Below are 27,812 nucleotides of genomic sequence, written 5' to 3'. Positions count from 1 at the left end.
AGTGCATGATCTTTATATCTTGCATATGACCAAAAGAATGTGGTTACTTTGAAAAGAATATAGAATAGATTTATAGAAGTAAAATTACTTATAATTATACAGTCCTGTCTCACCCAGATGAGGCCGGATTCCCTTTTAAAGACGGTTCCTATCGAGGTTTAGTTCCCTGAAAATTTTCTTTATGCTTGCTCATTATATATAAATAGGGCTGCAAGAAAAAAATCGAGAAAATCGATAGAAATCTATTACTAAAAGAGTTGGCAACGAATTTCATAATTGATTCGTTGTGTCATGCGACATGGAGACATTTGATTATTAAAAAAAACTTCAGTTAAGCGGGGAGCGAGTGAACACACTCGGTCTTGCGCACTGATGCTAGCAGAGTTCGGCGGCTCATAGACAGGGCGAAGCAAAAAAAAAAAAACGAGCCCAGGTAAAGGAAAGATACAGATGATTCTGTTAGCTTGTTTTTATAAATTAAATTTGGTTTACGAGTGTTATGGAATATAAGCCGCTTTCGGAACGAGTTATGCTCGTAATCCAAGGTTCCACTATATCTATTTGGCAGATGTAAAGCATACATGTCTATGTTTTTTGTGTTAGTCAATTTTTATTTTATTAATATTATAACAGCTCAAGGAGCAACATGTTTGTGCACTTTCTAAATATTTTAGTTCTGTTTTTAAACAAAGGGTTGGAAATGAATGCTTTTCTTGTTTTTTTTGGCTTTTTATCCAATTAATTAATTAAGTGAAAAACAATCGACAGATTAATCGATTGTTAAAATAATCGTTAGTTGCAGCCATAGATATAAATGATTATTTTTTTTTATTAAAATGTAATATCCAATATCTAAGCTGCTTTGTGTTAATCTCCATTGTTGAACATGTTTTAGGAATATATGTTTTTATTTATATTTGAAGCATTTATTATCCATTTCTTCCTGAAAAGTGTTGGCAACATCGGGTGTGTTTTTCCTGAATTGTTGTAGGCGGCTAAAAAAAAATCCTGTACAGTTGTTTCATTCTGGTTAACTAATGAACCCAAAAAAATGTAAACTAAGTCAAATGCAAAATGAAGCAGTTGTTAGCCTTTAACTAAAGAGCGATCATTTAGAGAGAGTTTTTTTTCCTAGTACATTTATAAGGATCTAATGTAAAAAAAAATGCTTAATGACAAACTGTTGACCATTATTATATTTTAAGAACATTTGCTTCCATAAAGCTCAGTCACATGTCACGTGCTGTGTGGTACTTTACTGTGTAATGGTAACCTGTGAGCTATAGTTGTCATATAGTTCGTTCTCAAATATGTCTTTTTTAAAACTATTAGTCTTTTAATTCCAGGACAAAACTAAAGCAATTTTTGGACATAAAAATTGTTTAGGTTGAAAAAGGGTAAGTGTTAGATTACGTGTTGTTAAAGTGTCTTTCTTGCCCGGTCTCATGCTGGTGAGAAACTGATGTTATGTACAGTATGTATTTATATAAATTTAAAAAATCTAATTTTTTTTTGAGCAAGAACATTGAATACCCTGACTAGATTCTGTGTTAAAGCATCTCCATCAGACACAGTCTTATGCAAAGGATTATTAATTTCCCCATCACACACACACCTACACTACTGACTGTATCATTTCAAGTTTCGAAGTGTCTCAGCAGCAGCCTTCGCATTTGTCCTGTTACTTGTCTGTCTTCCGTCTCGGGGTTTTCATGATGCTAACCAACAGGGTCCTAATGGCTGCTGGGTGTCAGGGCTTTAATTAAACACTCTTTCTTTTTCTCGGGGGCTCTTAAAGCTGTCTTACTCTTTCTATTTCTCTCTTCTAGCTTGGAGCTTTTATCCTGTACCTGTCTATATCTTCTGTAACTCAATTGCTGTAGCCGAAAAAGTGTACAAAAGGCATCAAACGCTCCCTGGGCTCTTCTTTCTCCTATATATTTCTTTTTATGTCTTTTTTGTAGCCGTTATGGACGCTTATGATACCTGTCGTGTTCATAAGGGGTAGATTCATCAGAGGTTTCATAATAGGATTATTCCTACTCAAAACGAGTGATTCTAATATAATACTGTACAGTATGTGTAGTCACCAGTCTTAGCTACAACGGTTAAATATTACTTGAAGAAGAAACTCATCTGTTCTGCCAGGAAAGACAGATGAGAGATAAAGGTGAGATGGAAAAAATGGAGAATGGGTTGATTATGTTTGTATAGCTCAGGAGGAGTGTCTTGCAGTGAAAGACCACTTATTCTGCTCATTCACTTAGGGATGGAGAGCAATAAGGGATGGTCTATTGGGTTTGTTTACCAAGATTGTTTGCGCATGAGAAAGAGTGTGTGTGTGTGTGTGTGTGTGTGTGTGTGTTTGTGGGTGGATGTACCCAGCAGATGGTATGACATTATAGTCTACGGCAAGAGATGGGTAGTGTATATAGTCATTATAGGATACTGACTATTTCTATACAAAGATGGAGGGCGAGTGTGATTCCTCTTGAGTATCTCTTGCCTTCTTCACAGATTATCAGGAGGGGATTCTTCAGGTGCACCATCCCACAGCTGCTTTGAGTTTTAAAGCCGAAACCCTTTTTAAATCACTGCCAAATGACATACCGTGCTAAGTGATGCTGTGAGCACCGATGAACAAAAAAAAATAATCATGCACAAAGCTGTACAGTGTAATCAGTGTATTTTTTTTTTCTTCTCCTACTGATGTTCTGTGAAGGGCTCAGTGTGCTACTATGTCTCTGAGGTTAACCACTCTAGGAGGTGTCACAGCAGCAGAAAGAGCACATTCTCCCCTATGTGCACAGACACACACACACACACACACATACACACACACAGTGTTTTTTTTTTTTGTTTTTTTTTTACACATTTCCCACACTCTGAAAGCTGTAATGATTCCTAAGATGAATTTCACTCCCACGCATACAGCCACAGGCAGCACTTTGCTTATGGATTAAAGTTCTCATCATTATAATATATTTCTGTCATAAAAATTTTAGAGAAATTTAATGATTCGCTTCCACCACCCACGTTCTCTAGTGTTAATTAGCAAGTAAAGTACACTACTAATCAAAAGTTTGGACACACCTTCGTATTCCATGGGCTTTGCTGAGTTTTCTTTCTTTCTACAAGGTAACACAATACTGAAGGGAAGAAATATGCAATAATCTTCTTTGAACAGTTGATATTAAGATGTGTGTGCTACGTACAGTATGCTCTGTAAAGCCTTCATAACGGCTCTAATCTGAGGTGCTGTTATTTGGCGATTTTTGAGGCTGGTAACTCTTCTTTTACAATTTTTTTATTCATTTTAAACAGGAAAATACAAGGTAAACATGCAGTGTTTCAATGCACACTTGTACGATGTGGTGTTTATAAACCCCTATAAAGCTTTGTACCCCTCATCCTTAACTCCAAGATGCCCATGCATGCCTAAGAAAGGCCACGAACCAGGCGTGTTTAAAAAAGTAAAAGAAGGAATAACAAAAACATGGAGCTTGACATCTGGGTTTTGTGTGCCAAAAAAGAGGGGGAAAAAAGAGAAGGAGGGGAAGAATAAAAAAGACCATGCGCAGATGAAAAACCAACCAATAAAATAAGAAGGGGATTACACTATACTGTAAATGTAAATAAAAAAAGTGAAAGAAGGACCTCCATACCTGTTGAATGTTCAAGTCTGAATTAAGGATTGAGTAATGAATCTTATCCAGGGACAAACAGGACATAATATCTCTGAGCCACTGGGCGTGAGTGGGTGACGTGGCATCCTTCCACTTAAATAAAAGAGAACACCTGGCCAGGAGCGACGCAAAAGACACTAATCGATGTTTAGCTGGAGTTAGACACTTTTCTTCCTCTCCAGTAATGCCAAAAAAAGCAATCAAGGAGTCTGGTTTAAGATTGCAATACAGTATGTAAGACAGGGCTTAAAACACTTCCCTCCAGAATTTTTCCAAATTAGGGCATGTCCAATACATATGAATAAGAGACGCCTCTCCACTTTTACATTTATCATGGCAAGGATTGACATCTGGGTAGAAGCGAAAGAGCTTGGCTTTGGAGAAATGAGCACATATGCACAATCTTAAACTGTAATAAAGAGTGGCGGCCACATAAGGAGGTTAAATTGACAAGCTTGAGAGTTCCGAGTATCATCTGACAGTGTCAGATTTGGGTCCTTTTCCCAAGCAGTTTTAATTTTACTTAAAGTGGTATGACTCAAACCCATTTATCTACCATAAACGAATAGTAGTCGTTTACAAAGCAGGGACAAACAGAGGAAATTGTCTGTAATACTTACATCAGAATCATCAGGGAAATTTGGTATTGAAAATGTCCTACTTGCAAAAACCTGAAAAGTGAGATTTGGATAGGTTAAACCCTTCAGACAGCTGTTCAAAAAAGGCAACCCTTTGATCAACAAAAAGATCTTTGCAAAGCTTGATGCCCTCACTGTACCATTCCTGAAACACTGAATCATGTAAAGAATGTTGAAAGAGATGGTTAAAGACGATAGGACTGGAAAGAGAGAAGCCCATAAAAACACTTTACTTCTTGAACTGAGCCCATACTCTCAAGGTATTCCTAATAACTCAATTATTGATCGATTTAATTGAGGGGATGGGGGAGTGCAAATCCAAGAAGTGCAGAGACACAGGGGATTTTAAAAGAGTTTATGTCCATTTCCACCCAGACAGGTCTTTTAGGTTGGTTATGGAGATATGCCCGAAAAGGTGAGACATCAAATGTTTTCTGCCCAGTAGTAAAAACGAACATTGGGTAGAGCCATTCCACCATCTCTATTAAATCTTTGAAGTAGGGAATTGTTCAATCGAGGATGCCTATCTTTCCAAAGGGTAGATGATGTAATTAAATCCAATGCATCAAAGTAAGATTTGTGAACAAAAACAGGTACGGAATAAACAAGAATTTAAAAGAATATTTACTTTATTTTAAAGGTATTAATTTAGCCCAACCAAAGAAATGGACAGTGGTGACCAATGCCCCATGGTTTCTTGTAACTGTGATATTAAGATAGGTAAACTGATTTTTCACTCTTGAAAGTGAGGTTGTACTTTTCTGTTGCTAGTGGTGCACTTTTTATCAGAAAAGGTTTTGTGCAAGCTTTTGTGTAAATTCAATTTATATCCCGAAAAAAAATGCCTAAATTCACTAAGCAATGACAGCAAAGTTGACAGTGAGGTGATTGGATTTGTTATAAAAAGTAGAAGATCATCTGCATAAATGGAAACTTCATAAAAGCCGACTGTTTTTCTACCTGCCCTTAAAACCTAGATACAGTCATGGAAAAAATTGTTGGCACCCCTGACATTTTTCCAGAAAATCAAGTATTTCTTACAGAAAAGTATTGCATTAACACATGTTTTGTTACACACATGTTTATTCTCTTTGTGTGTATTGGAACAAAACAAAAAAAGGGAGGAAAAATAGCTAATTTGACACAATGTCACACAAAATTCCAAAAATGGGCTGTACAAAATTATTGGCACCTTTAACCTTATATTTGGTTGCACACCCTTTTGGAAAAAATAATTGAAATCATTTGCTTCCTATAACCATCAATAAGATTCTTACACCACTTACCTGGAATTTTGGACCACTCTTCCTTTGCAAACTGCTCCAGGTCTCTTATATTGGAAGGGCACTTTTCCCCAACAGCAATTTTAAGATCCACAGGTGTTCAATGGTATTTAGATCTGGACTCATTGCTGGCCACTTCAGAACTCTCCAGCGCTTTGTTGCCATCAATTTCTGGGTGCTTTTTGAAGTATGTTTGGAGTCATTGTCCTGCTGGAAGACCCAAGGTCTCGGACGCAAACCCAGCTTCCTGACACTGGGCACTACAGTGCGACCCAGAATCCTTTGGTAATCCTCAGATTTCATGATGCCTTGCACCCAGTTCCAGAGGCAGCAAAACAACCCCAAACAACCTCCACCATATTTGACTGTAGGTACTGTGTTCTTTTCTTTGTAGGCCTTATTCCGTTTTCCGTAAACAGTAGAATAATGTGCTTCACCAAAAACCTCTATTTTGGTCTCATCTGTCCACAAGACATTGTCCCAAAAGGATTTTGGCTTACTCAAGTGCATTTTGCCAAACTGTAGTCTTTCTTTTTTATGTCACTCTGTCAGAAGTACCCCACTGCTGACACAGAGACATAAAGACCCTCCTGGGTCTCCTGCCATAGCGTTTCATTTCATTTAAATGTCGACGGATAGTTCGCACTGACACTGATGCTCCTTGAGCCTGCAGGACAGCTTGAAATTATTTGGAACTTGTTTGGGGCTGCTTATCCACCATCCGGACCATCCAGGGAGATTAGCTACAATGCCATGGGTTGCAAACTTCTTGATAATGTTGCGCACTGTGAACAAAGGCAAATCTAGATCTCTGGAGATGGACTTGTGACCTTGAGATTGTTGATATTTTTTTTTACAATTTTGGTTCTCAAGTCCACACACAGTTCTCTTTTCCTCTTTCTGTTGTCCATGCTTAATGTGGCACACACAATGCAAAGACTAAGTGAACTTCTCTTCTTTTTATCTGCTTTCAGGTGTGAATTTTATATTGCCCACTCCTGTTACTTGCCCCAGGTTTAAAGGAGCATCACATGCTTGAAACAATCTTATTTGTCCACAATTTTGAAAGGGTGCCAATAATTTTGTCCAGCCCATTTTTGGAGTTTTGTGTGACATTATGTCAAATTTGCTTTTTTGCCTCCCTTTTTTGTTTCGTTCCAATACACACAAAGGAAATAAACATGTGTATAGCAAATCATGTGTTAATGCAATACATTTCTGTAAAAAATACTTGATTTTCTGAAAAAAATTCAGGGGTGCTAACAATTTTGGCCATGACTGTACACGGTGCAACTATTAAATGCAATTGCTAATGGCTCAATAGCAAGGTTAAAGGTAAAAGAGGACACCCCTGACGAGTACCCCACTTAAGGTTGAATGGTTGAGATTGCTGGCAATTCATCAGAACTGAAGTGATAGGGCTTGAATATATCAATCTGACCCAAATGACCCAAAACATGGTCCAAAATAGTTTTTTTTAAAGACATTACATAAATACTCCCATTCTACACTGTCAAAAGCCTTTTCAGCATCCAAAGAGATGAGACACTCAGGGATCCCCTCTGACGGTGTGTACAAGATATCAGTGTGGTGCTGAATATTACAAGAAGAATGGCGTTTTTTGATATTAAAAAACGGTCTGGTCCTAAGATATAATTGAGGGTAAACCATTCTCTGAACTATGAGCAAGGGTTTTAATATCTGCATTAAGAAGAGAAATTAGTCTATATGGAGAGCACTCAGTTGGGTAATTATCCCTCTTTGCTATAAGAGTGAGACAAGCCTCATTAAATGATGCAGGCAATTTACCTTGCTTAAAGGAATCAGATAGAACCAACGCTAGTTGTGGTGTGAGGAATGGGAAGGATTAAATGAATTTCTCCTCTGCAGCAAAGGTAATCTTAGTCTTGCTTTCCTGCAGTGGTCTAAATGAGAGCCAGTTTTATCATGGTGTTTGATGGATTTTGCAAATGTTTGAAATGACAAAACAACTGACTCTATTACCAAATGCCATAATTGTGACTGGTACTGTAAATGCAAACCAATAGAAGTTGACTGCTGTTTAAAGACTAGCATTAAGATAAATTGATAAGTCCATCTAAAATAGGCATCAAAATATGTGAAAACTACTCAAGTTAAAATGCTAATTGTGTTATTTTTATTAAAAAACAAACTGTAACAGAGTTACATTGGTGGACTAAAACCTCAGCACAGTCACTGCTTAAGTCTCAATCACTCTTAGCCTTCAGCAGTGATCACAAGACATAGAATATTAACTGGGCCAAAGAGCTGAAAGACCTGGGAGCGAAGTAGTCACAAAGGAAGTCAGTGATGTATGAGGGTGCTAGACCATGCTAGAGCTTTAACAATAAACACTAATCCTTTAAACCAGTGGTTCTCAAACATTTTCTGTCATTCCCCACTTAAGGGGGTGGGCGAATTTTTAAGCCCCACTTGTCAACAAAATAATAACGAAATCGGCCAAGTTTACTATTTATTGAAATATCAGTTTCTAAACCAATAAGATAAATTACACCATGTTTAAAACAGATAAAATACACATGCTGTTGTTATAAAAGGCTTACTCTTCACTTATCTAGAGCTTTCTTTCAAAGAAGTCGAGTGGCTTATTAACATGACTGGGGTGTGTTGTCGATAAGTGTCTTCCCACTTTGTTGGTTCTCGTGCTGTCTGCTGCCAGCGGTTTAAGACATAAAACACACACAGGTCTCTCCTCTGCCCCACCATCCCCACCATGAATCCAAGCGCAACGCAGGCTTCATCATGTTTTCCTTTTGGCCGGCTTTTTGGTTGGTTAGGCTGATGGTGATGAATCACCTGCTTTTTCGTGGTCCGTGTAACAAATGTACCCATTGACGTTATTACACTCACTACATACAGTACGCTACTGACCCGGTTTGTGTCCGCGGTAATGTTAGTTTGATATTCGCATCTCAGAATTCAATAGTTGCGTAAATAAATCCGCAAATAAGATACCCACGTATATTTCCTTTCTACATTGTCTTTAAGCTACATCTGCCTTAAATTATACATGTTTAAAAGCATAAACACCATTATTCTCTACGGCGCAACAAATGATTTAGGGATCATCGCAAAATGCCGCACACCAACAAAAAGCGTAGAACGATATTGATCTTCCCTTCTGTTCAGCGCCTGAAGGATCAAAAAGCAACTTTGTTGCCACACTGGAAACTAGAAATGCCAGACTAGTACTGCCTGATAAAATAGTAATTTTTTACAAAAAATACAGAAACATCAGCATACACATTGAAATAAATGAAATGACATATATAATACAGAATGTTTCCTTATATATTGTTCCTCTGCAATTAACATGCTGACGTTAAACCGTTATTGTTGCACTATGGTTCCACTTTTTCTCTGATGTTATTTTAATTTACTTGTATTAATGATCCATTTCTTTGCGTGTGATTGTTTAGTTTCGAGTGTCCGATCTTTATTGTCAATAAAGATGAATCAGAATCGGTACTTTCCTATTATTTTCCACTAATTTTCTCCCATTCATTGCGCCCCACCTGCCATGTCTGTATTGCCCACTAGTGGGGCGCGCCCCACACTTTGAGAACCACAGCTTTAAACCAATTCCTGTTATAAACAGGTACCAGTGTAAGGATGATTAAACTCAGGCGATTTCTTCACATTAGGGAGTAATTTCATACTGTAGGTGCATATTATGCACAAGATGTAATCAAGCTTTAAAAGCTTTGCTGATGCCAAACTCCAGTTTATTTTGCTGATCATATCTGAGGTCATAGTTGAAAAATATTTCTTACCCGTGTTCTGTCATATGATGACACTAGTCCCCTAAGTTTATACTCCTAGTTAAAATAGATAGCGAAATTATAATTTTTTTTTGCCCCCTATAAAATAACTTTTTTCCCTAAAAAAAAGAAAGAAAAATTATATGGTGATCTGTGAGTCATCCTGACAGTCCTGCAATAATAATTTCCAGTGAGCGCTGTCTTAGGTGTCGGGTCAGAATCGGAGGGAAATTAATAAGCATGCGTCATGTGCCAGCTCAGATTTGTCAACCATCATCACGCCTCAACTTCAGACGCTAAAGTCATCATGCTACACGGTGATAGGCTGCCAGTCAATAAGAGTCCAATATATGTAAGAGTAGAGAAAAGTTTTTACGAATTATGGATTAAACTGGTAAGATGTACATTAGATTTTTTATTTATTTTGATGGAAGCTAGTGAATAATGATATCATTACCAACTTGTGACATTAATTTAACTTAAGAGATAAACATGTCAAGTAATGAATATTAATTTGTGCTTGGTGTGCTTAGGTGTATTTTTGTACTTCGAATATTGTCTAGAAACCAATGAGATTTTTTTTTCCAAGCTGAATCTTTTAAATACCTGATGTGATAGTTTTGCTCTCTCTCTTAGCTAGCTAGACCATGCGGGCTAGCTTATTAGAGTAAGCGTATTAGTGAATGCACCTTTAGCATTTATCTTGCATTCCAGAACTTGTAGTGATCTGGACATTTTTTAACCAGAAAGCACAAAAGTACTTACCTTCAAATTTATTTAAGTATTAAAAGTACTAAGCTTGTAGCTCGGAGTAGCCATTTTCATAGTAAAAAATGTCTCTCTCTCTTTCTTAACACATAGACACACACACACACACACACACACTTTCTCACTTCCTACTTCATGACTATGAATGTGCTGTTTTCGTCACTGTCTGCAACCAGCTCCCCTTCTGATCAATAACACCTGTAACGTTAATTAAGCCTGTCACAAAGAAAATTCAGTTCTGAATAAGGCCTTGTTCACACGGGCGTAAAATTTTTGGATGAACAAACGTGCTCTGAACGTCCTATTTCAGCGCTCGATTGACTTCTACACTGGCGTTCGTTTGTCTTTGTCTAATGCCAGTCTGCAGCCCAAATTGTAGTTGGTGGTGTTTTTCGCATTTCCCTATGTATAGCATGTAGGATCATGGGATATATCCTTTTCTCCGAAGAGTAAAATGAACGTGGAGAAAATGCACTAGAAGCGTTTTCCTTGCATTCGTTGGGATTAAAACAGCAAGAAAAAGCTGGATGCAACGTTTTTTGACGCCGTATAAATGCGCAGCCGGACAAACGCACGTCACCAAAGCTCGTGTGAACACTCTCATTGACTCCTATGTGTAGAAAACACTCGCCGCTTGATCCGCGCTCAGCAGGGGCTTCAAATACTACACACCCATTGTGGGTATGTAACAAAACATTACGCAGAACTGTAGTGAAGTAAAAGTACAGATATTTCTGGTACAATGTATTGGAGTAAAGGTAAAAAGTATCTTCTAATAAAACTGCTTATGTAAAGTAAAGATATGTGAAATATAAGCTTAAGTATAGTAACATTTAGTTACAAGTAAAGTACATTTGCTTAGTTAACTTTCATCTTTAATACTCACTATGTATTATAATAATGCTTGCTGACTATTTATACAAACAAAAGAAAAATATATTTATAAATAAATAAATAAATATTATATATATATATATATATATATATATATATAATATTTATTTATTTATTTATAAATATATATATATTTGTTTGTATTTCTTTTGTTTTTTTTGTTTGTATAAATGTTATGTACTGTTTTGCTTACAGCTAAACACTTAAACTGCTTTTACACTTGCACAATAACGTATATGCAAATCTCTGTTATGTCTCTCACTGTCATTCGTATTAATTTTGTTTTTTCTTACTCCACCTACGGTATGCCCCTTTTTGCTTCATTCACTTTTGTCTTTCTACTCCAGTGAAACACTTATACAGTGTAAAGCAAAAGTGATGTGCTTTATTGTTTTTGACCATTGTTTTTCTTTCTTTATGTAAGACTTGATGAAGTGTGTGATACTAAGCAGATTAGCACATCAGATGGTCCACAGCACGAACAATGAAAGCCCAGCATGTTGTTTTTTCCATAGCTGTACCAAAAGTAATGCAAAAGTGGGGATATCTTTTTACAAACCAACCTAGATTGTTAACTAAGGTAAAAGTAAGTTGGTAGCGAACCTCTTTCTTTGTAGAAATTTAATACTCAATTTAGTCTTTATCAAAATGTTCTAGAGGCTTAATACTTTAGTGAACTGAAGCAATCTTGTAAAGATGAATTTCCTAAAATTCCTCCACAACAGTGTGCGAGACTAATAAAGTCACTGCTTCAAGTTATCGCTGCCAAAGTTAGATCTACAAATTATTGCATTATGGCGTGTACTTAGTATTACCTCCCATGGTTTTCTTTCTTTTTACTAAATAACAGCGAGGTGAAAATACAGTAGGTATATGATTTGTCTGGGAATTAAAAGAGGAGTTACTAGCTCTTAATCAATTTTATTTAAAAACTAAAAGCCTTATCTGGTCCCCTGTATTAGCACTGGATATTGGTGGGTATGGGAACAGCTTGGTTTAATGCCCCAAAGCTTTGCATAAATAGTCCTTCCATGGAAATTTAGCTCCCCCTCAAGACACTATTAATGTTGTCAGTAATGATAGGTACTATTAAGAGGGTCTTCAGGATGCTTCACAAATGTACCACATCCTTTTTATGGTGCACATACAGTATCAAAGGATTTGACGTATTGTAGAATAGTCATGTACAGTACGCACATTGCGATCTAATAAATGCCACTAAACAAAAAGTACAACGCATTCTAATTTCTTTATACTCCTCTGCAGTGGCATGTAGTCCGAGGAAAAGATTACAACTTTTAAACTTAAACAAGCAAAAAGAACTGTTGCACACTAATATTTTATGTTATGACCTTTATCTTTGATTACAGCGTGCATATGTGATTCAACAACCTTATGCGGCGTCACAGCGTGTATTTTCATCCAGAGTTGCATTCATTTTTGGATGAGGGTTATACTGTACTTTGATGACGGGAAAGTCAAATATCTCTATACAATAAAGCCTTCTCTATTTTGCATATTCCAAAAAACTTTCAATGGCGTTCACATGGCAGAACGTGTGGTGGCCAATTAATTTGTTAAAATTATTCCTAATGGTCCCAAAACCCCCTTTTACAATTTAAGTCCTGGAATATGGCCGTGCCTCCAAGAAAGAACAACGCTACAGATGTGTTAACATGGATGTTCTGTACATTATTGTCGTCAGACTTCATTTTATTGCCGTTTAACATGCTCCCAAGTCCAATCTTTATGCTCCCTGAAGTGTTATGTTGGGCACTTCTTAACCCAATTACAACATTCCCATTATAACTGTACAATATAATGTACAGTGGCAAAAATACCATGTGTTGAATACAATACCATTTAATGCTGGATACTCTCTGTGGTTACATTAATTTACATTTTTCATGACCTTTCATAACCTCTGCCAGTTTTTTTTTCTTCTTTTTTTTTAATGGCTGATTAGTTGGGTCACAAAAAAAGCACTCTTATAAACTTACCACAACTAATAAAAATCCACCTGTGGTTTTCACACACTGGAACTGGCAAAAGAGGTCATATTCTCTACAGCTGAAAGATTTAAAATAGTCATCTTTGGTCATCATCAAGCATATTCAGTGAACTGTGATGTGCATATGAAATGAAAAAGCAAGTAGCACAGCTCAAAAATACATTCGAACAACAAAAGAAAATATTTCATGTTGACAAACTGGGCTTTATTAATTGTCCCAACATGTCAACCTTTATGTTGAACAAATGAGAATGATGTGAACACAATATTGATTTTTTTTCAGCAGCCCACGCCAGTCTGACAGCATTTATTATAATTGATGCATGGCACATTGCAGCTCTGGCCCTATTTCCACCCTAGTAATGATTGCTAGAAATCAAGTGAATATGGCTTTTAGATTTATTATGTTCCTGCAGCGTGCCTTCAGCATCATCACTGATTCAACACTGGAAATGTATGGAGTAAATATAGGTCCTTATGATTTATATTATAAAAAGGAAAAAAAAAAGAGTCAAATAGCAAAATGGCCTTTAAAGTGCCTCCGCTGCCAGCATTCAACATCATTAAGCGTGTTCGTAGTTGCCAGCATGCTGAGTAAATGTAGATGCTCATAATAGTTGTCCTCACCTGGATGGGGCTGATTCAGGACCAACGATCTCTGTCTTCTCATTTAGTCACCACTTCTGCACCCACAGTGCCAGAAGCCTGTTAGCACAAATGCATTGTGTAGTAACCCACAGAGTGGGAAGACAACACTCATACTCACACACACACACTCACACAGTATACTAGGCCAGCGTTGTGTTGTGTTTATGAGAGAACTTGATGTATCGCTGTGTTTCAGAGAAATCAGATTATTCTGCACTGCTGCACGTATTTTCAGGGGAATGTGACACTGTTTGCCAAAAGTGCAATTTTGCTGTGTGTGTCATAGTTCAGCTGTGGGACTGTCATTTCATGTTACACGGCTGCTCTCTCCCATCCCAATCTCAGGTAATTAGACTGTGAAGGCCATGAGACACGATTAAATGAGAAAGACAGTGAGTTGGTTCTCATGAGTCTCTTTTCTTTATCTGACAATGCATTGTCTTACAGACCTTTAGCTGTCATACACATACACACATGCATTTGTGTTATATGTCAATATCTTTTATGTACAGTAGGCCTATGTGGTTAAAAATGTTTCTTTTTTTTATTTTACAGAAATCTGCTCGACAGGGACACTTTCTCCAAATCTGATCCAAGTAAGGTGACATTCTACTGCTTCTTCTTCCTCTTCTTCTTCTTTTTCTTCTTTTTCTAAAAACTTTGAATTATTTTAAGTTGTTTTTTTCCCCCCAATTAACTACCTCAAACCTAATCCAGTTCTTCCATAATGTGAAACAGGCCAGACAAAAAGAAAACTTTGCATCCTTCACATTTTACATTTGCTGAGGGATAACGGTCTTGCTCTTGGACTTAAAAGTGACAAGCACATGTACAGAGAGAAGGAGAGAGAGCGACTCTCACATAGATCAATCCAGTAACCAACCAATACCGCATGTTATCTCTGACAGCAACACCATCTGATTGTCAATATAAAGTCAGGATTCCGTCATAAACAAAACCTTACACAGTTTCTTCGTGAGTCACTGAACTTTTTCATTTATTCTTGCACGGATTGTGTGAAGTCTGCTTTGAGCTCCAGTGAGTAATCTTGATGTGCATGGTGAGGGTTGCAGATATAGAAACAAAGTGGGCGGTCAATTTAAGGCGACATTTGCCTTGCACAAAAGTTGAACAAATCATGCAAGCTTTTCTTCAAATATCACATGTGAACCGGGCAAACATAGGCCCTGTTTCTTGGAAAGATGGCGTTGGGATTTCCCATGTTATAATTCTTCCCCCAATTATGTAATTTTCCATTAGGGCAGTTTTACACAGTGTATATTTCTATTTGCTCCCTGCCTTCAGTCTACGAGCTTGTCGTCTATGACTAAATTCATAACTAATTCAAGACCAACTCTTAATAGAATTGTTTGAAGTACACTTTGAATTAATTTATTTGACATTTTGCATTTAAGTTCACTTTGATGCCATTTTATAGGAATTACACTTGAATTTCATTATTTCAATAAACTTTGATCAAATTAAACCCAGTATTTTATAAATCTGTTCATAAACTAGGGTAAGTGACTTAGTGGTTAGCGCGGTCACCTCGCACCTCCAGGTTTGGGAGTTCAAATCTTCTTTCTGGTCTTTTTTGTTTGCATTGTCTTCCAGGGCTTAATGGGTTTCCTCTGAGTAGTCTTGTTTTCTCCTACAGTCCAAAGATATGCTGTGTTGGTTAATTGGTGTTTCCAAATTGCCTGTAGTGTTTGATTGGGTGTGTGAGTGTGTGTGATCGTACCTTGCGATAGATTGTCATCCCTACAAAAAGAAAAAATAAATCCTGTCAGATTAATGTTTCCATTTATGCGCACAGGCGCGGTGTATGTGTGTGCTAAAGTAAGAGGAGAGAAGAAATAAGCCCCTTCCCTCTACTTGTCTTACACATTAACCATTCTTCCTTTCTTATTTGAGTTGTTTACACACACACACACACACACACATATTAACGGAAAGACTATTTTATCTGAAAATTTAACAGGAAACATCGTTAATGACACTCGCATGAGCGCATACGAACGGAATCTGTAAAGTAAAATAAAACAAATTAACCTGCACTTTACCTTTAGAAAAGAAACAGAACACGCACGGTGTACACACGCATACAAACACAAAATAAAAGATGCTTTACATGCATACACGTCGTCACAGTGTTATAGTAAACAGTACACGCGTGCTCGGATGTTGATTATACCAGTGAGAGTCGCGCACTAAGACCCAGCAGGAGAGACGATTACCTACAATTCCACAGCACAAGATAGAGAAAAACTATTGGCTCAGTTGTGATCATGTGACACTCGACGTCAAAAAAAGAAGCGCATGCGTGATACACGATACTCTGTACTTGTAAACCAATACTTGCTCATTTTTCAAGTCAAAATTTATCGCAAACTAAAGTTACTCGCAATCCGAGGTTCCAGTGTAGTTTAAAGTTAGAAAATATTATTTTGGAAAATCCACCGAAGCAAGAATTCATTTTTTGACTTTCATAGGCTCTCAGTGGAGTTGGGAAAGTTCTACATTTTTGTCACTATAATTAGGTACTTGGACACAACATAAAGTATTTGGTTCATCCATAAATTCCATAGATTTATAAATGTGACTGCTTTTAATGAATCACTCACTTCTAATCCTCATAGGGAGTTGTGTATAGAAGAGATAGAAATAGAATGCTGCAGCAGAAATTGGGACTCATCAGACCAGGCAACATTTTTCTGATCTGTTGTGCAGTTTTGCAGACCCCATGCAGATTATAGCCTCAGTTTGTTGTTCGTAGCTGCCAGGAGTGGCACCCGGTGTGGTCTGTTGCTGCTGTAGCTGCTTTCGGTTTCAACATGTAATGTATTCACAGATGCTCTTCAGCATACTTTTGTGGTAACGAGATGTTATTTGAGCTACTCTTGCTTTTCTATCAGCTTGAACCAGACTGGCCATTTTCCTCTGACCTCTGGCATTAACAAGGCATTTTCGCCCAGAGAATTGCTGCTCACTAAATATTTTCTCTTTTGTCAGAATCTTGCTAAACCCTAGACACGGTTGCATGTAAAAGTCCAAGTACTACAGCAGTTTCAGAAACACCCAGACCAGCCTGTCTGGCACCAACAACTATGCTATGTACTGTAGAAAGTCACCTAAATCACCTTACCTCCCCTATTCTAATGCTTAAGTTAAATTTCAGCAGATAGTCTTGGCCATCTCTACAAGCCTAAATGCATTTTTAAAATTGCTGCCAAGAGAAGGGCTGATTAGATATTTTCGTTAATGAGCAGTGAAACAGGTTTACGTACGTAATGAAGTGGTCGGTGAATGAATACAGAGTGCAATTTCGATCTGAGAGCAGGTTGTTAAAGAATTTGAATTCAAAGATTGTTTAATATTTTCTTATATCTGGTACCCTGGACGTACCCTAAATGTGCAAAATTTAAAGAACAGACATATATTATAAATACATTTGGAATTTAAAAGATTTTCGGCAAGTTCTACTTAAATTGCATTTGATTATTCTATACAAAAGATACAAATGCATTGTGAGATGTGTTATCAAGATTTGGCTTGTACGCATAAAATCTTTGACCAAAGAAAATCCGTGGAAACCTATTAACTATTTACTGCAGCAGGCCAGTTTGGCCTTGTAGCTTTGGTCTCTGTCCCTAATTGAGCTTCATTTTCACAGAATCACAGCCATTGTTATTGATTATTTACGAATTTCTGACTAATGAATCTCTTTGATTTGTGGGTTATCCAGGACGCTTTCCGGCTAATAATTAGCTAATGCATGCTCCTTCTGCCCTAATAGTCTGAAACTGCTTGGTTATAATTTTCTGTCCAGTATTTATCAGTACAGCAGGGTAGATTTGGAGAGAGAGGGGGAAGGGGTTATTACTTGATTGTAATTTCCAGTCTGGGACTTTCCAGTCTGGGAAATTAAAAATTAGTTTCATTACTTCTGCCTATTGACTAGTGTATATGGGAAACCGAGAGACCTTTAGAATTTGTCTCGGTCTCAGTACAGATAGTATTGGGTAAAATATCAGCCTATACATTTCATACAAAACTTTAGAAAAGGAGCCATTAAGTGTAATATCTGAGCATCAAAAAGAATTAAATCTTATTTGTTGCAATTGTCAGGCCTTCAACAGACTCTCACAAATCTGTAAAAGCTTGCAGACATCTAGGGTGAAAAGTGGAGCATCGGCAGTCTGCCTTTGGGCTTTGGCCTGATATCAAGGATAAAGTCTTTTTGACTTACACTCTTTTGCCTTTTTGCTGTCCTTTGTTCTTTCATTTGATGGAATGCCTCATAGTCCTCGTCTACACTTTTTGTTTTCCTTTTCCTTCCATCCCATTTGTCTTGCTGCCTGTTTTTCTTGCTTATTTGTGGTTTGTTGTAGTCTTACTTCAGTTTCTTTGCTATGTCTCGCCTTTCTTCAGCAGTTTTATTTGTATTCATTATAAGCAATCTTTAATTGCTTAATGCTAATTGAGTTGTTTCCATGCATAGGGCTGACATACTCAACACACCCCGTCAGAATTATACAGCAGTTAATCAATCTTAGGTCCCACCATGATTTCTGAATCAGTGTTAATCACAGTAACAGTTTTTTATTCTAGTGATATAGCTGGCATTCAAATTTGAGGCTCCAGATAAGAGTCAAAATCTGTACCTAGGGACTTTGAAGTTGAAGTCGAAGCTGGATTTCGCTTTTTACTAGTTTGCGAAGTTTAATAGTTTAAAAGAAGCATTTAAAATAAAATCCCAGCTTTGCTACTAGCTAGACAGTACTGTTCACTGAATAATAAAATACGAATTGTTAAAACTCCACCAACATTAGCTAGTTTAAATTTTGTCCTTGCTTAACCACTGTCACTTAAAATGCATAATTTTAAAGCAAGCTGTTGCTATGCATATTGTTTATGGTGTTCGCTGTGCTACAGTTTAATAAAATAGACAAATGTAGCTAACATAACTGCCTTTTATTTGTTGTTTTAGAATTTAGAACAGCATTTGTAACTAGAAATTAGCACAAATAATACTTAAGTTTTAAATAAAACACATGTAAACATGCTTATTTGTTAAATACTGTAATGCTTCAGCGCTTAATCTTATTTTAGTATTACAATTGTTAATGTCAGCCTTTCTTCGACATACTTATGAAGTCTTAGAAATTTCTGTCTCTGGACTCTCCGATCATGATTACAATAGTCAGACTAGTAAAAAAAAAAAAAAAAAAAGACGTTGAGCAAATAAATGAACTGTAGATGAAACAAGAACAAAATCTAACAAAAAGAGCTAATTTAAAGCAGTGAAAGAACTATGGCAATGTTTTTATTCTTCAAAGGGAGCATGAATACTAAGAAAGATGTTTTGAGAGCCTGCTAACCATGCGCATGTGCTTTATGGATGTTTGACCATGAAAGTGGGCATTTGTGCTGAGCCACAGCGTTGTTAATGCTGAGTGCAGCTACTCCAGTCTCTTAGTATTAACAGAACTTTCCAGTGGGTGGCCATGGGCTCACAGCAAAGACGGTTGGATGTTGAAATCAGTTATATATTTATTTATTTATTTTTAAAGAGCAACCTCTATTGTTTGCCAGTTTCACCAATTTAATGTGTTTTAGCTGCAAATCCAGGTTTAAAACCACTTGGACCCTCCTGCTGCTTGGTTATTTACGCTTTCACCTACATACAGTAGTTCTTTACTTTTCACATAAATGTGCCTTTACTCACTGGACAAAGCCTCTTGGGTGAGAGGAAATGTTAGCACTCTCAAGGACTTCAGATTTTTTTTTTTTTTTTTTTTTGCATTTTTTCCCTTCCTTTCTTCCAGCAGCCCTGCTTTAACTTTTTTCATCACTTTGATGTTATTTGGAAGCACATGCATTAACTTCCGGAATTGCAGATCTAGCTGATGTAATTATTGTAATTGGTAGCAATCTAGTGCAAGATTGAAACATTGCTAAGGGACACAGTTGGGCTACATCCCACCTTTTATAATTTCAATTTAACATAATCAATATTTAGCCACAATCAAAAGAAAGTTTAGGACTGTGATAAATAAAGATATAATTTAAGATAAATTATTGGATATCCTGCAAACAGTTTTGTATTCTTTTTTATACTCAGATTTGGTCTGTTCTTCTTTTTTAACACTGATTCTGTTCCTTCTACAGTCTGTGTGCTGTACAGCCAAGGCATTGGCACCAAGGAGTGGAGAGAGGTTAGTGTTATCTCACAGGCACCATATGGATACATGCAAATGGCTGAGTTATTTGTAAAATAAAAGTCTTAATAATTTATATTGTTTTTAATCCTTTACTTTAATTAAAGGAATATTAAAAACTATGATGCCAGTAAATGAATACACCTCTATCATGCACTTGATAAGATAAGCATTCTGTGTGTTGTCCAAATGATTATTATTTTGTAAGCCAAGTACGATGTGTGTCATGACACATAATATGGAAATGATTGAGCTTCAGTATTATACTGTAGGTCATTTTCATGAATAACATACACTGGAAGTCAAAAAGCCTTGAGTTAAACAGATGTGATTTGAGTAGAGACAAATTCTCAAAATAAGTACTTGATTTTCCATAATCTAAGGTGCTTGTGTATTTTTGATTATTGTAATTTATGTAGTTGTATTCCATTCTTTCATATGTGAACAAATCAGAATGCATAATTCAGTGTTTCAGGTGTAACCAGGTAAAAAAAAATCATAATTATGCCCCACATGCACAGGTTACCTCAAACCCATGTTGAATATGGCTTAAACACATGGTACTGTATGTTAGTGGATGCTGTTTTTGTCTTCACGGATCCTGGGACGAAACATGTGAACTATTTTTGCTACCTCAACTGATTCACAGTTGTCGAGCAATAATTAGGTATCACGCCGTAAAAACGGTTAATTATTCTGTTAGCCAACTTCAACAATTGGCTGTAACAGTCTCAGATATATAATTACGTTGCTAATTAGGTATGAAAGCAGGCCAGCAAAAAGTCATGAACAGAAATTACATCAAATTTGCACAGGCTACAATTAGTTAGTCCGTGATAAAATGGAAGAATCCTAAGTTGCCGGTACATGAATGCATGTGCATGTGTGAGTGTGTAAGTATGCTTACATTTACTTACACCACTTACAGTATACAGGTAGTTACATTTACTTACAAATCATGATCTGTTGATAATAAATGGTGTTTGTGGTTTTATAAAAGGAATATACTCTAACTCTTGAGGTTATGCTGCCATGCCGAATATCAGCACTGCTACAGTATGATACCTTGGGCACCCAGGCTGCTCCTTTGTGCCTACGACCTCATTATAAATTTGATAATATTCATAAAAACAGCACTTTCTATCATGTGATCTTGCTAAGTTCAATCTTAATAAATATGTGATCTTTTTTGTTTTGTTTTTTTTGAGCCAATCGCGCAGCCCTAGTTAAAGATAATCTTACGGGATAGTTTTTGCCCTTGATGCTACATTGGTGTTAAATAGGCAGACTGCTTGTAAGCAAAACTTACTACCAAACTGTAGATGTAAGGGGGGAAAAGTATGACCCATAATCCATTTTTTTTGCTAAATGACATGGGAGGCTGACAGTACCACACATTTATCTTGACTGTTAGACTCTTAACTCATAATAAGTATACCACCCACACACAAAAAAGCAACACCTCAATGCCACATCAATTTTTTTTACAAACATCCCATATAGGAATAACAGTTATGACAGTCCGGGAATTGGGATTTTTTTTACTGGGTAAACTGTTTAGTGTATTGCAGGCCTTTTTATAGTCAGTCAACAGCCTGAATCGTTCCCCTCTACAATCGCACATGAACTGCATCTAAAATAACTACGTGTCATTTTTAGAGGCAAAAGCAACATGCCATTACATTGTCAGTAGGCTGTCAAAAGTCAGTTTGTCAAAAATGACTACTTTTCCCAGCAATACTCTACATATCTGCGTCTCAGCAAACCTTTTTTTGGTAGCGCACACTGATTTGAGTACTGCCTGACAATAATGTATTAGACAGGTTGTGTTGATTTTCTGGTCAACATCTTAGAATCTATGTGCTGCTTAGTTCAGGGCTGGACAAAATACATCTTTTGCACACTATTATTATTTGCATACAAATGTATCTTCTTGTATTGTCCCACAGACCTCACGATCTGCTTCTGTAATACTGGAATTTTACATCTGAAATAAATAAGTTGTTATTTTTCCCATTTCATCTTAAAAACAGTAAACATTCAGGTACATTAAATCAGCCTAAATTCTTTTAGGTTCTAGGAGACCCGACAGTAAATAATATGTTAATGAGATCAGCAAGACTGAGTTGTTATTTGTGGTTTCTGATCACGTTGTCTGTGTTTATTTTCCAGTTTGGGAGGACCGAAGTCATAGATAACACGCTAAACCCGGACTTTGTGCGGAAGTTCATTCTGGACTACTTCTTTGAAGAGAGACAGAACCTTCGGTTTGATCTGTGAGTAGTCTGTGTGTGTGTGTGTGTTTGTGTTTCAGTTAACAAGCCTGTACATTTCTTGGGTACTGGCAGATGATGTGCTGCAATTTATGATATTTCTGGAGACCAGAACTAAGCATTTGCTACAAGTTTCTATGGGTTCATACCTGCATATTTCATAGAGTGAGTGAACATTATGTGTGAGAGTTTGTGCTTTAATGCACCTGTGCATGTGTGGTTGGTGTATGCGTGGGTTTGTGTGGTTGGTGTGTTCATGCTATGTTGTTTTGTCACTGTACCTTGAATTCATGATACCACAAGCACGACTGCTGCTAGTGAATGGATCACTTTGTCTTCTGAATTTACCTGGAAGCATTGTACCTAGAGAAGATCTTTAACACAAAGATCCTCTGAGATTATTTTGGAATCTGGACCAGATCTGATTACTGACCAGCACTTTGCATGTAATTTCTGGATTGGGCAAAGGCCCCAGGACATTGGAGGAAAGAGAGAGAGAAAAGAAAGAGTCTAGTTTGTTGGAGTTTAAGATGAATTTGTGCTGGTGGCACAGATACACAGGAATGGGAATGATGGAGCTCATGTTTCATGGGCTTGCAAATGCAGCCAAGTAGCCAGAATTATGGTCCAGGCTGGTGGTACTGGACCCTGCCTGTTCAGAGACCCTGGAGTTGAGGAGTGGCTTGGCAGTGGTGAATGGCCAGTCTTCCTCCTTTAACAACATTGAGCAGAACTGCTGGCGTTGTCTCTCTGGGGACAGATCTGTTTGCATATGGCTCCTCTACCATCCAGATGATCCAGCTGGCACTCAGGCATCAGCTGGGCCTCTCCAGGATTAAGGTTAAATAGGCAGACATATTCAGGTGAATCCTTTGGTGTGTGTCCTAGTGAGGAAGGTGACACTCTAGCGGGAGCAGAGAAAAGGCCCTCTGGGGATCTTTATGACTGCACAATCTGCTGCCTGTTTGCATGTGAACAGTCAGGTGATCATCTTTTTTGCTGGTTGGTTGGTTGGAGGAGGATTGCTTGATGCTACTTCTGCATTACGTCTTGTTATGTTTTTCTTTGAGCTGCTCAGAGGACATAAAAGGCCCAGGCTTAAAAAGCATGTAACCTTTTTATTTGGGGTCATGCATTTGGCACCATAATAAATCAGTAATGTAAATATTAACTAACTATGAAAAAATATTCACAATACATTAGAATCACCTTGTTTGTTTTTGAATCTAACCATGTACTGTGTTTCTGAGGTGTGATTATGATGTTGTTTACATATTGTTAACATACCATTGCTTTTATTTATAATAACTTTTTTTGTCATTCAGCCAATTATTATAAAAAAAATAGTAATATTTAGTTAAAATACCATTTTCAGATGGGAGATTCATGCTGATCATTTCTTCCCACAAAGTGAGCATTACGCTGAAGGGTGAAGGAAAGAAGCCAAAATTACAGTTTTCTCATTACACATTTTAGTTCAATATTGTAGTTGTCTTGCTCATAAAATTAGCAGTTTCATAAGAGCAAGCTGTTTTGTAAGAAAGAAGCCTTTCCTGAGAAATGCAGTGTTTAAACTCCAGCAAGCCTCATTCAAACTACAAATTTCATTTTGTGGTCAGATGAGATAAAATCAAACCTGATATTCATTGTAAAGTATTGTAGTGATCAGTGATTGTTGTGGATCAAGAAGTAAATGTGAACATTGATGGGGGAATCAGGACGGATTGTCTCTGCCAGGAGGTCCACATGTGGCCATGAATAAAGGCTTTGCAATGACAATCCCAGTTTTTAGATTTGAATCCTACTGGAAACCTATTGTCTAAATTGGAGAGGATGTCAATATGCGCAAACATTTTTTTACAAGTGTTTTCAACCTAGTTAAATATTACAGGAATAGATATGGGGATAGTGCTTGGTTATTCTCCAGAGAATGCATCACAAAATATGTTTTAAACCAATTGACTAGTAGTGATTTGTATAACAAAAAAGCACCAAGTAAACATACTAGCATATGAATTTAAGAAAGAGATGAAAGGTTAAAGCTAAAAAATAAGTTGTAGCTAAAAATAAGCAGACCAGCTTCAATGTAATCATTGATATTATTATTTCAAGTTGAAGCACACATACATACTGTACATGCCTGCCTGTATTTTGGTACGACAGATCTCTCTGCTTTACTTATTAATACAAAGAAATAAAAAAATTGCAAGGTTGAGTATCTAAGTTGTGCTTCTCTCATCATCAGCTAAATACACTCCTGGATCAGTAATCGGAGAGTGAACCACAAATAAGAAATCGAAAAAGTAGATCAGATGAAGATAGGCTTTGTCTTAAAATTACTTCAGCACATTAAAAATATAAATATACAGTTTGGCTTTTCTAATTAATATCTATTGGTGCAGGTGTTTGTTTACACTGAGCAAGTAGTTTATTAGTAGCTTATTTTAAGGTAAATTATTAAATCCAGATAACTGTTCATAAAATGGCGTTTACTCAACATTTTCATTAAACTTCAGGCAGATATCTAAGTCCTGCAAAAGTTTAATTAAATTCTGGTCAGCCATCGATTTTAAGACGCATGAACAGTTTGATGTATGTGCAGTACGCTGTCAAACTTGCGCTTTATAATCCTGCACAAAACTGCTCATAACGTCCTGTCTACTCAACATTTTGATTCCATTTATGGTGCAGGTGCAGGTTTAACTTCAGGCGAAAACCTATGGACTGGGTTTATTAAATTCTGTCCAGACAGTTTTGACAAAAATATTGACAAAATGTGACTGGACAAACAAACATACAGATATACAGACATACAGTACAGACAGACACACAAACGGAGAGAAAGTTTTTTTAGACTGCGTTTGGATTCTTCTTTCTTTTTATTTATATAGATCCGTTTGAATGAATAAAAAAAAATCTTGTAATGGACACAATGATTTCACCTGAATGATATTAATTGTACAGTAATTCTTATTTTCTCCCTTCTTGTGACAAATAGTCATTTGTGCTTTAATAGCTGTACTCTTGTTCGGTAAATGGCAGATGAACATCAGCTCCTTGAAATGGCACTCAAATGTTATAAATGGCAACAGTATTTAGTTTCTTCCTTAAAGGCATTTAGAAGGAATTTCACACCTGTTGCTCTTTATCAGTCGCAATGTTGCACTAAAACAGCAGCGAACCTGCTAAAGCTCATGGTGAAAGTACTATGGGGTGGTAAATGTTTTCTTGTGATGTCATTTGTCGGGTTTTCAGTGTTTTATTCCACACGGATGCACAAGTCACTGAGTCACAAGAGCACACGACTATAAATAGCTGAAGGGAGAAGAATTCTAGCATGGTCTGGTCAGACTGAGAGTGTAAATGGGGAGCTGTTAGTTTGGGTATGTGAGAGAGAGAGTGTAGGAGGGTGTCTTCCCCTGGAGACTCAGCTGAGCATGTGGGTGGACAGCACACACCAATCTGCTGTGATTGTTGCACTGGCTGTGTGATCCTGCTGTCTCTCTCTCTTTCTTTCTCTCTCTTTCTCGTTTGTTGTGTGTATCTGTCTTTATTTCTCTCAAATCTTGTAGTACACTTGTATACTGTAGGTGGAAATGTGTTTTTATTTCTCCCATAAATCAGTGTGTCTTTGTGTACTGTTGGAGCTAAGTTACAGCAGGGTCAATACTAATGCTATATCATAAGCTATATGGCTAAAGTAGTATAACTATATTACATCACACTCATAAAGCATCACCTTGAATAATTAACACATTTTGAATTTCAAAACTTCTAAGGCGCAGTAGCTTAGCGTTTAGCACTTTCACTTTGCACCTCCAGGGTCCGGGTTCGATTCCCGCCTCTCTGTGCGAGGGGTGTGCATGTTCTCCCCGTGCCAGGTGGGTTTCCTCGTAGTATTCCAGTTTCCTTTCACAGTCCAAAGACATGCAAATTAGGCTAATAGACATTCCCAAATTGCTCATAGTGTGTGAATGAGTGTTTGAGTGTGTGTATTTGTCTTTGTGTGCCCTGCAATGGCTATCCAAGGTGTACCCGCCTCATGCCCCAAGTCTCCTGGGATATGATTCAGGTCACCTGAGATAAAGCAGTATAGACGAGAAGTGAAATTAACCTCTGTACCTATAATATGAATTTAGTATTTTTATTTAGATATAAAATAATATTATTTTATCTATTATAGTAATTTAATATTTACTTCTGCATGTGTGTGTGAACTGTTTGGTACCTTTGCCCCATTAGTGACTGTGAGCTGATGCATACTGTGATGTCATACTCTGATCCTGTCACACTTGTTCCTTGTCAAATTACCTCAGCTCCGTCATTTCACTTATTTTAGCTTTACAGTGATTAATGGTGGATTGAGCTTGCTGCGTAGTCACAGTGTTTGTAGTTGAGTAATTTCTTTGCTTCCTGCATCTGTTTTCCACCACTGCATCAGGCGGCAATTGATTCTCTGTCCTGCCGTCTTGATCGGAATTTTCCTAAGTGTGTTTCAGCAGCTAGCCACAGGGGTTTGATGGGATGTCGAGGTTAGCTGGATGTTTGCAGTTTAGCTGTTGGTTTGATTAAATGCCAGCATGTCTGTAGCTCTATTTGGCCCTGATTTCCAGACGGCAGTTTTGCCTGGACCTGCTGTGTCGCTGAATCAGTCCTTCCATTGTGGAGAAGCAGTAGTACATTTCAGAGAGTGTTGGTTTTAAATCAAGAGTTTATAGAGGCAGTTCGCTGCTGTCAGGGAGCGAGTGAGAGAGTTCAAATACGACAGTTGGGATTTTTTGTTAGCTTGGAGTTTGGGTTGTTTTGAGTTTGTCATGTTTATATTTATTAGATTTTTTTTTTCAGTTCAATCATAGCCAATTCCAACATGCTAGAAATCCCTAAATAAACAGATTAAACAAGTGTTTTAAAATATATATAAATATTTATTAGCATTGTATTTTTCCATAATATTATTAATGTGTATCTTTAGTTGAAAGAACACAATCATCATTAAGGCAAATGATTAGATCTAAAACTAGATCTAAAAGACCACTGTTTTTTTTTTTTCTCAAGGATGGCCTCCACAAATGAAAGAACCTTTTTATAATCATGCCAACATGGAACATTTCTAACTGCCAATAAACATGAGCATGAAATGTAGGAAACTTGGGAGACAGAAACATTACACACCCTTGTTTGCTTCCCCTTATAAATTACAAGTGTGTACCACCTTTATGAGTCACACAAGTAGCCCTTTCTACAAAAAAAGAGAGTATTATGTAGTGCTGAGTGGATTATATAGTAAAAAACGGCATTTTTGGAAAGATATTTTATTTCTTTTTTTGTGTTTTGTGCGATCTGTGTATAGATGAAATTAGTGAACCCTAAACTTTTTATTGTGTTGATAAAATATAGCTTACCAAGTGGCAAGTTGAATGTAAGAGTTTGTTTGAATCAGTTGTTTAAATGATAATAAAGATATAAATCAGAATGTTGCTTATTTAATTAATCCATAAGTGCAGACAGAATCAGTGGAGAAAACAACAAAAGCTCTGCTTGAGATGAGGCTTTGGGTCACCAACAGCTCTGGCTGTTTTCTTTCTTT

At 37.0% G+C, this 27,812-nt stretch overlaps 1 protein-coding gene across 1 annotated transcript in view; it reads left to right on the top strand.

The window, feature by feature from the left end:
- LOC128534183 (copine-8-like) overlaps window positions 1-27,812 on the top strand; it is a 127,342-nt gene that overhangs the window by 23,237 nt on the left and 76,293 nt on the right. Inside the window, 3 exon segments of the mRNA XM_053508506.1 lie at window positions 14,287-14,327; window positions 19,903-19,949; window positions 22,125-22,228. Of these exon segments, the coding sequence (XP_053364481.1) occupies window positions 14,287-14,327; window positions 19,903-19,949; window positions 22,125-22,228 (192 nt within the window).

Source organism: Clarias gariepinus, chromosome 12, assembly GCF_024256425.1.
Source record: "Clarias gariepinus isolate MV-2021 ecotype Netherlands chromosome 12, CGAR_prim_01v2, whole genome shotgun sequence".
NCBI lineage: Eukaryota > Metazoa > Chordata > Actinopteri > Siluriformes > Clariidae > Clarias > Clarias gariepinus.
The sequence above is the reverse complement of the archived record's forward strand: the minus strand, read 5'-3'. Positions and strand labels throughout refer to the sequence as shown.